At 43.2% G+C, this 9,530-nt stretch overlaps 1 protein-coding gene across 1 annotated transcript in view; it reads left to right on the forward strand.

Annotated features, from left to right (window-relative positions):
* Positions 1-9,530, forward strand: part of FOXI3 (forkhead box I3) — a 16,780-nt gene that overhangs the window by 2,629 nt on the left and 4,621 nt on the right. The window contains exon 2 of the mRNA XM_011999830.1: positions 9,149-9,291. Coding sequence (XP_011855220.1) covers positions 9,149-9,291 — 143 coding nt within the window. The remainder of the gene's footprint in view (positions 1-9,148; positions 9,292-9,530) is intronic.

Genomic DNA, 9,530 nt, shown 5'->3' on the forward strand with positions numbered 1-9,530 from the left:
ATGGGGCAATTAAATACCTTTTTCCATTCCCATATAGACACATGAGAGCTGCAATTCTTCATGCTGGTTTTTTTATTTGTTTTTTGAAACAAAGTCTTGCTCTGTCCCCCAAGCTAGAGTGCAGGGGCGCGTTCTCAGCTCACTGTAACCTCTGCCTCCCGGGTTCAAGCAATTCTTGTGCCTCAGCCTCTCGAGTAGCTGGGACTACAGGTGCATGCCACCACACCCGGCTAATTGTTTTGTATTTTAGTAGAGACGGGTTTTCAGCGTGTTGCCCAGGCTGGTCTCAAACTCCTGAGCTCAGGCAACATGCCTGCCTTGGCCTCCCTAAGGGTTAGGATCACAGGTGTGAGCCACGGTGCCTGGCATGCTGGTTTTACAAAGTTCATGAAACAGAATTTGTTTTACTAATTTAGAACATACTTTGAAAATAATCCTCATTAAATTTAATATCACTTTGCTTCTATACTGATCATAATGGTTCTATCCTTATTGAAGATCTATTTTTAGGTTTGGATCTTTGATAATCAATGAAATTAACTTGTATTACAGTATTTATGCTTACATTTTAAAACATTTGAAACATTACATAAGAAAACAATTTTTTTTTTTTTTTAGACAGAGTTTCACTCTTGTCGCCCAGGCTGGAGTGCAATGGAGCGATCTCGGCTCACTGCAACCTCTGCCTCCTGGGTTCAAGCGATTCTCATGCCTCAGCCTCCCGAGTAGCTGGGATTACAGGCGTGCACCACTACACTCAGCTAATTTTTGTATTTTGAGTAGAGCCAAGGTTTCACCATGCTGGCCAGGCTGGTCTCGAACTCCTTACCTCAAGTGATCTGTCCGCCTCCACCTCCCAAAGTGCTGGGATTTCAGGCGGGGAGCCACAGTGCCCAGCCAGGAAACAATTTTATCAGTACAATTCATGATCTATTTATATTGTTTACCTTCTGTTTACAGCAAGTGATCTTTCAAATTTTTAATTTACAGTAATGCTGTATGGTTTCTTTTTCAAAAAATAGGGCCAAGTGTGGTGGCTCACGCCTGTAATCCCAGCACTTTGGGAAGCTGTGGTGGGCAGATCGCTTGTGCTCAGGAGTTCAAGACCATCCTGGGCAACATAGCAAAACTCTGTTTCTACCAAAAATAGCAAAACTTAGCCAGGTGTAGTGGCACACACCTGTGGTCCCAGCTACTCTGGCAGCTGAGGTGGGAGGATTGCTCGAACTCAGGAGGTGGAGGTTGCAGTGAGCCAAGATCGTGCCACTGCACTCCAGCCTGGGTGACAAGAGACCTCATCTCCAAAAAAAAAGTGGGGGGTGGGGGGGGTGGGAAGGAAATGGAATTTAAGTTTAAAAATTGAATCTATTAAAAGAAAAACATTAAGTAATTAATCGCAGAAGTGGCATAGAGAATCAGCAAAACTCATGAAGAGGACATCAGAATGACCAGATTTGGGAAAACTGAGCTTTAGGAGAGTGTGAAGCCATCACAGAGTGCGGACAAGGCTGGCTAAATGAGCTGCTTCTGCTAGGTTCACAAGTGTCATGCAATGGGAGCCACTGAGAGTTAGAAGCACGGGAGGCTCATGACTGGATCTGCCCTCTTAGCAGATCATTATGAGGGTGGTGTAGAGAGAGGATTGGAAGGCACAAGAGGAGGCAGGGAGGCCAGCAAGGGACCGACAGCAGTAATCCAGGAGGGAATGAAGGTGGGTGAACCTCAATGCTGCCAGTGGGACACAGAGTAAAGTGCTATCATAGCACGACTTGGTCACTGAGGTAGAAGACCCTTAATTCTCTGGCTTAGATAACTAGATCAACAAGAGACCCTCCATAGAGATCAGGAACAAAGGAGGAGAAGCAGGTTTTCAGAGAATTCTGCAGATGGCCAGGTAAGGTGGCTCACTTCTATAATCCCAGCACTTTGGGAGCCCAAGGAAAGAGGCTCAATATATTGAGGCCAGGAGTTTGAGACCAGCCTGGGCAACATAGTGAGACTCCGGCTCTACAAAAAATAAAAATTAAAAATTTGCCAGGCATGGTGGTATGTGCCTGTAGTCCTAGCTACTTGGGAGGCTTAGGTGGGAGGATGGCTTGAGCCCAGGAGTCTGAGAGTACAGTGAGCTATATCTCACCACTGTACTCCAGCCTGGGCAACAGAGCAAGACTCCATCTCTAAGGAAAAAACAAACAAACAGTAATTAAAATGTTTAAAAGAGAGGAAGGAATGGAAACCCATCTATATAATAGTTTGCTAGGGCTGCCATAACAAAGTATCATATAGACTGGATGGCTTAAAGAACAGAAATGTGGCCAGGCGAGGTGGCTCACGCCTGTAATACCAGCACTTTGGGAGGCCAAGGTGGGAGGATCACCAGAGGTCAAGAGGTCAGGAGTTCAGGGCCAGCCTGGCCAACATGGCAAAACCCCGTCTCTATTGAAAATACAAAAATTAGCTGGGTGTTGTGGCGGATGCCTGTAATCCCTGCTACTTGGGAGGCTGAGGCAGGAGAATTGCTTGAAAACCCGGGAGGCAGAGGTTGCAGTGAGCCAAGATCACGCCATTGCACTCCAGCCTGGGTGACAGAGCCAGACTCTATCTCAAAAAAAAAAACAAAAACAAAAACAAGAAAACAACAACAAAAAAAAACAGAAATGCATTTCCTCATAGTTCTTGGGGCTAGAAGTCCAAGATCAAGGTGTTGGCAGATTGATTTTCCCTGAGGGCCTCTCCCTTGGCTTGCAGAGGGTTGTCTTCCTGTATCTCCACATGTTCTTCACCCTGCACATGTCTGCGTGCAAAAAATTTTTTATATTGTTTTAAAAAATACCATTTAATGCTTTCTAATTTATTCAAGCAACAAACAACAGTTGAAGAAGCATTCAAGTCAAGCAGTGGACTGAGCCTGGGGAAATTATGGGGGAGGCAGTTCCAGCTATGTTCTAATAGCATGTGTTCCCCAGACAGACTGCCTAGGTTTGAACCTCAGCTGCATACTTATAAGTTGGGGGATCCCAGTGAAGTTACTTAATTAATCTCTTTGTGTCTGTTGCTTTTTCTGTAAAATGTGGAATAACAGTTCTTATCCCATAGGATTGCCGTGAGAATTAAATGGGACAATGCACGTAGGGTGCCGAGCACAGTGCCAGCTTTTTAGTACATGTGTCATAACTGTTAGCTCTAAAAAGATATGAGCAAAAAGAAGCAGTCCCCATTCTCGGAGAACATCTGGGATAGCGGGTGGCTAACTGCAGAAGTGTTGGTTATTGAAAATGGGGGGCCAAGGAAATCGATGAGTCATCGGGAGAATGCGGGGCCACCCCATCATGATGGAGGGCTTGGGGGAGACTGGAAGAGTGTGGCCAGAGAGTGAAGTCTAATGAAGAAGAAGGAGGGAGAGAAGGCAGAACAGCTAAAAGACTTGAAGGAGTTTTTGGTAAGAGAGAGGAGAAAGAATGTTCAGGCAGGGGCAATAGTGAGCAAAGATGATACCAATCTGCCTTCTGGCCCCGAGGTGGGAGGAGTGGAGAGAAATGCGGCCTTCTGTGCTGTGGAGATGGCTGCAGGGGAGGACACCACGGGAGGATTCTGGGGGAACCATGATTCAGTCTGGGCAGGGAAGCGCTGCCAGAAAAGATCTCAGATCTCGGATCTTGGAGGAAAGCTGAAGACTCATTGGGAGGCTGGGGCAAAAGCAGAAGGAACAGTGTGAGAAGTTAGCTGAGGAAGCTCAAGAATGGGGTTAACCAGCTGGAGCCAGGGGCCAGGAAGCATTCCAGAGACATGGGAGGAGCAAGACTCACAAGGGGAAGGGGCTTCAGGTTCAAGCAGAGGAAGGGCAAATGAACAACCTTTGCTCAGGCACAGGAATTGCTGGAGCATCAACATTTTGGCTGACCATTTTTTCTCTTATTTTTCTGGACTAAGTATATGGAACTTCTGTGGGATCTTCAGATGCTTAGGCTTCTAGAATGCTCAGGATTCATCCTTTTTGCTAGTCTTCATATGCCTAACGTTTGCAGTGGGAAGAGGTCCATGGGTCTCTGGTGTCGGCTGGTATATGGTTGGGTGGTTCCTGGGCCATACCCCTGCTTCTGTGTGCCCTGGGTTTCATTTTTGTTCACTCTGTATTTGTAGCTCACTCCAGTCTTCCCCAACTCCCAGGTGGATGAGTAGGGTGACAGGCAGGGGTAGTTTGGTTAATGTCAACATAAAGAGCTTGGAAGGGAAAGGGATTTGTGGAACAGAAAATAAATGTCACCTCAGTGGAAAGCTTGCTTTCATGGGGGGAAAGGGCTGCCTCAGTTTCCCACCAACACTAGACTCAGTAAGTAAAATGTAAATATTTGTTAAAAGAGCAAATGAATAGTCCTTCTGAGTTCTGTTTCAGTCTGTAAGTCACAGCCTTTGAGGTATCAAAGGAATGGGAGAGAGGTTGTTCAGTTTGCCCCTCTCTAATGACACTACCAACTTTAAAACGAGAACCAAGTGGTCAGAAGTTGGAAAAAAATAGGCTGGGTGCGGTGGCTCACACCTGTAGTCCCAACACTTTGGGAGGCCGAGGCAGGTGGATCATGAGGTCAGGAGTTCAAGACAAGCCTGACCAACATAGTGACACCCAGTCTTTACTAAAAATACAAAAAATTAGCCGGGCCTGGTGGAATCCTAGTTACTCAAGAGACTGAGGCAGGAGAATGGCTTGAGCCCGGGAAGGCAGAGATTGTGGTGACCTGACATCGCGCCATTGCACTCCAGCTTGGGCAACAAAAGCAAAACCTAGTTTCAAAAGAAAAAAAAGAAGTTGGAAAAAAATGACACGAAGCCCGGTACAGAGGCTTACACCTATCTATAATCCCAGCACTTTGGGAGGCTGAGGCAAGCAGATCACCTGAGGTCAGGAGTTAGAGACCAGCCTGGCCAACATGGTGTAGCCCTATCTCTACTAATAATACAAAAATTAGCTGGGCATGGTGGTGGGCGCCTGTAATTCCAGTTACTTGGGAGGCTGAGGCAGGAGAATCGCTTGAACCTGGGAAGCGGAAGTTGCAGTGAGTCAAGATTGTGCCACTGTACTCCAGCTTGAGTGATGGGACGAGACTCTGTCTCAAAAAAAAAAAAAAAAAAGACACCAAATAAGGAATCAGGTAGTGGATCCAGCTTCAGTTATCTCAACATCTTTCCTTAAATAAAGCATCCTTTCCTCATCAAAACAATAAATGCACTAATTAACTTTACATATTTTGGTCTCTTACTCTAAAAGCTGTATTCTACTATCACAATTCAAGTTTTCTTGCATTATTTTCTCACCTCCTTTTTCATCTCTACTTGTACCAAAGTTTGCTTGTTTTTCATCTTATCCTACCGTCTTGTTTCATAAAGGCCAAACTTTCTTACATTATACTGAAAACAAAAGCAGACATTTTCTAAAATCTTCCCACCACTCTAGTAAATTATTTTCAGAGTGGGGCATTTTCTCCAAAATTGGATAATGCTTCTACTCTTTTTTGCTACAGTAATTTTTCCCAGGTCCCATTTTGGGATTTGTTTTGTGGGTGTGTACTTTTACACTTCCTTGAATAGGCTCATTTCTGTTCCAATGAGGCATTTATAAGTAGCCACTTATTAATTCAACAGATATTGATATTTCAAAAATTGATATTTGCTTATTCTAAAGTGTGCAAGGTGTTTTAAAGAGTAAATTATAAGGCCGGGTGCAGTGGCTCATGCCTGTAATCCCAGCACTTTGGGAGGCCCAGGCTGGCGGATCGCTTGAGGTCCAGAGTTTGAGACCTGCCCGGGCAATGTGGTAAAATCCCGTCTCTACTAAAAACAATACAAAAAATTAGCCGGGTATGGTGGCCGGCGCCTGTAATCCCAGCTACTCGCGAGGCTGAAGCAAGAGAATCACTTGAACCCGAGAGGCGGAGCTTGCAGTGAGCCAAGCTGCACTCCAGGCCTGGCCGACAGAGACTCCGTCTCAAAAAATATATAATAATAATAATAATAATAATTACAAAGATTCATCTTCAAAGAGCTGCTGATTTACACACTTGAAGCTGTCGGAGAGGTATACTAACTAGTGCAAAGTAGAAAGCTAGATAGGAGACACAGGTAGATTGCTATTTGTGTTTTGTTTTGTTTTGTTTTTTCACCGATATGAGTAAATCACGGTGCTGAGACGGGAAGGACTGATTCTGCACCCAGCACGATGTTGATCTAAGCTGGCAGCCATTCAAAGTTAAGAGCACTGAGGCTATTCTCAATTTATATTACTGTTTTCTTCCTTTGGAAATATGTAAAAATGTTAACAAACACTAATGTGCCAATATTTCTAGGATGCTGGAAATTAATGAGTGTAATACATTTTACATTCCATCACAGTATTTATTAAAAATGACTGCATCCCATTATAATTCACTATTGCCGCTCTGCCATTTCAAAGAAGCAACAAGAATGTTACCAAACAGCAGTGGAAAATAAATGAGATGTTTTCTTTGGGTTGAATAATTTCCCAAAATGTTTTATTTTCCAGTGATGAAAACATGCAACTGTCTACTATTCTTTTTTTTTTTTTTCGCGACGTTGTCTCGCTCCGTCGCCCAGGCTGGAGTGCAATGGCGCGACCTCGGCTCACTGCAACCTCAGCCTTCCAGGTTCAAGCGATTCTCCTGCCTCAGCCTCCCCAGTAGCTAGAATTACTGACGCCCACCACCATACCCGGCTAATTTTTGTATTTTTAGTAGAGATAGGTTTCACCACGTTGACCAGGCTGGTCTCTAACTCCTGACCTCAAGTGATCCGTCCGCCTCAGCCTCCCAAAGTGCTGGTATCACAGCCGTGAGCCCCCACGCCCGGTCTGCAACTGCCTACCCTTTTTTTTTTTTTTTTTTTTTTTTCCTGAGATGGAGTCTCACTCCGTTGCCCAGGCTGGATTGCAATGGCGCGATCTCGGCTCACTGCAACCTCTGCCTCTCGGGTTCAAGCAATTCTCCTGTTTCAGCCTCCCGAGTAGCTGGGACTACAGGTGCCTGCCACCACGCCCAGCTAATTTTTGTATTTTTAGTAGAGACGGGGTTGCACCTTATTGGTAAGGCTATTCTTATTTTACATTGGCATAGGTGTCTTAATCAATTGCCTTGATTATATTGTAAAAGGTAATTTAACAAAACATTATTACAGAGAACTTACATTTTCAACACAATTTTTTATCTATTTAAGTTCATCAAATGCTTTTTTTGTTTAATTAAAAAAACAGAGACCAAAAACTTTATTTTGATTTTGACATTCAATAATTTAGGCCATGAACAATAAAAATTATATCTAATTAATACGTAACTGAAAATAGATATGAAAATGTAACTTCCAAACCCCTAGAGGGGGCGTCCACCCCACAGATCCCTACAGAGATGTATGCTGTAACAGAAGTGAAGAGTCGCTAGGTGGCTCTATCATTTTTAAATAAAACTAAGGTACACACACACACACACACACACACACACACACTAACCTACAGTTAAGAAACAAAATAACCCACGCAGGTAGAACCTTTCATCAAAACAAGAAAGAATAATGTGACATCGTGGTCTCTCATTCAGAATAATTTGGAGCTATTGGGCTAAGAATTTGACACTAAAGAAAAACTGCAAAGTGTGTATGGGCAAGCAATCTGCTAAAAGAGAAATTATTATATTTTTAAGGACATAAATTACTACGGTGAGATGGTTTCAAGTTTTTCATAATTTATTGCCATCTAGGTTCCCAGCTTTTCTTTTGGAATATCTCTTTTTAGTTTAGAACTTTACATTTAAGAATAAATATTAAAGTTCGGTATCATAACTTATTTTAAAACGTTTTCCAAGCCAGGCACGGTGGCTCACGCCTGTAATCCCAGCACTTTGGGAAACCGAAGCGGGTGGATCATCGGAGGTCAGGAGTTTGAGACCAGCCTGGCCAACATGGTGAAACCCTGTCTCTGCTAAAAATACAAAAATTAGCTTGGCGTGGTGGCAGGCGCCTGTAATCCCAGCTACTCTGGAGGCTGAGGCAGGAGAATCATTTGAACCCCGTAGGCGGAAGTTGCGGTGAGCCGGAGATCACGCCATTGCATCCTGGACAACAGAGCAAGACTTCGTCTCAAAACAACAACAACAAAAAAAAGTTTTCCAATTTCCAATTTCCTTTCATAGTTGTCATCCTTATTTAAAAAAAAAATTCATTTCATTTTAGGCCATTTAGGAAGAAAAAAACAAACAACACTGGGCTTATCTAAATTATGGAAACATTTTAGATCCTTAAACCAAAAAAAATACAATTAAGATAAACACTATTCTTTTCTACAGCATTTACCTGAAGATTGAATAGAAACAGTGCTTTAAAGGGTTGACAATAATTTCTTTCTGGTGCCAGAAAAGGCGACTAAATAGTGACATGTGAAGTGTGATTTGCATTTTAGGTATCCAAATTTGCTGATTAAATATTTTTGGATTTCATTTTTAAGAGGTGAGACACCAGAAGAAAAAAAATTCCTCCAAAATACATAACTAGTTTCATCATGAAAATAAATGCCTTGGAGAAGGGAAGTTTCCGAATCATTAAATATTCTGAACTGTCAGTCGGCAATTGGCAAATAGAAAAAAACGTTTTCCTTCTCCCTCTCGTTTAAATGAAAACCTCGGACCCGTCATGTATTAAGAACACATTTAGGAATACTTTTAATAGTAAAAGAAACAATTTTCTTATTGTTGTTTTGAGCCAATCGAGGATGATTACGTGGAATGGGAGATCGCCACAGCATTTTACAAGTTTTATTTGTTTTCCCAGGCAGGGAGATGCATTAAAAAAAATTAGCAAAAGTAGAGGGCAAGTCATAGATTTCCCCGTTAGATGAGACTATTTTTATAAATGAGCGCTTCTTGCACAGTTTATACTACTTAAAACTTGGAAACTTTCGGGTTTAAAATGCTAATTCCGAAGCTACTTATTTGAATGTCTTTGAAAACATTCACCTTTATGTTTTTGAAGATAACAAATCACAACGAAAGCCCGTACAAACCGCACAGAAAACGAACAAATGCTTCCCGAATGTGAGCGAACCTACAGTTTGGTTAGAAAAACTCAACACTGATTTCCGTTCCTCTGACCACAGAATCCCCGAGAAGGGGACACGCCAAAGGGGCCCGTTAATAATCTCTACCGTATACCCCAAAGCACTGTAAATCACATCGACTATTTTCGACTGGAAGCCGATCGGTTGAGACTGGACGTGAATACCGCACTCGATGACAAAAGGTTAGGAGGAAAGAGGTAGAAAAGGCAAAGGGCGACTAGGCAGGTGGCCCGAGCGGCCACCCCAAGTTAACTTTTTAGAAATCATTAGTACTGTTCGGGTTGTCTTCTCTTTAATATTTCTGGCTTTGCTTATTATGGTGTTAAGAAACGTGGTCTAGGAACGGGGTGCTGCTTTTTGCCCGAAACCTGGAGGCGCCGGCCTCCCCGAGGCTCCCGGGCCCGGGCAGAGGGGTGGTAGG

This window comes from Mandrillus leucophaeus, unplaced genomic scaffold (genome assembly GCF_000951045.1).
Source record: "Mandrillus leucophaeus isolate KB7577 unplaced genomic scaffold, Mleu.le_1.0 Scaffold602, whole genome shotgun sequence".
Lineage (NCBI taxonomy): Eukaryota > Metazoa > Chordata > Mammalia > Primates > Cercopithecidae > Mandrillus > Mandrillus leucophaeus.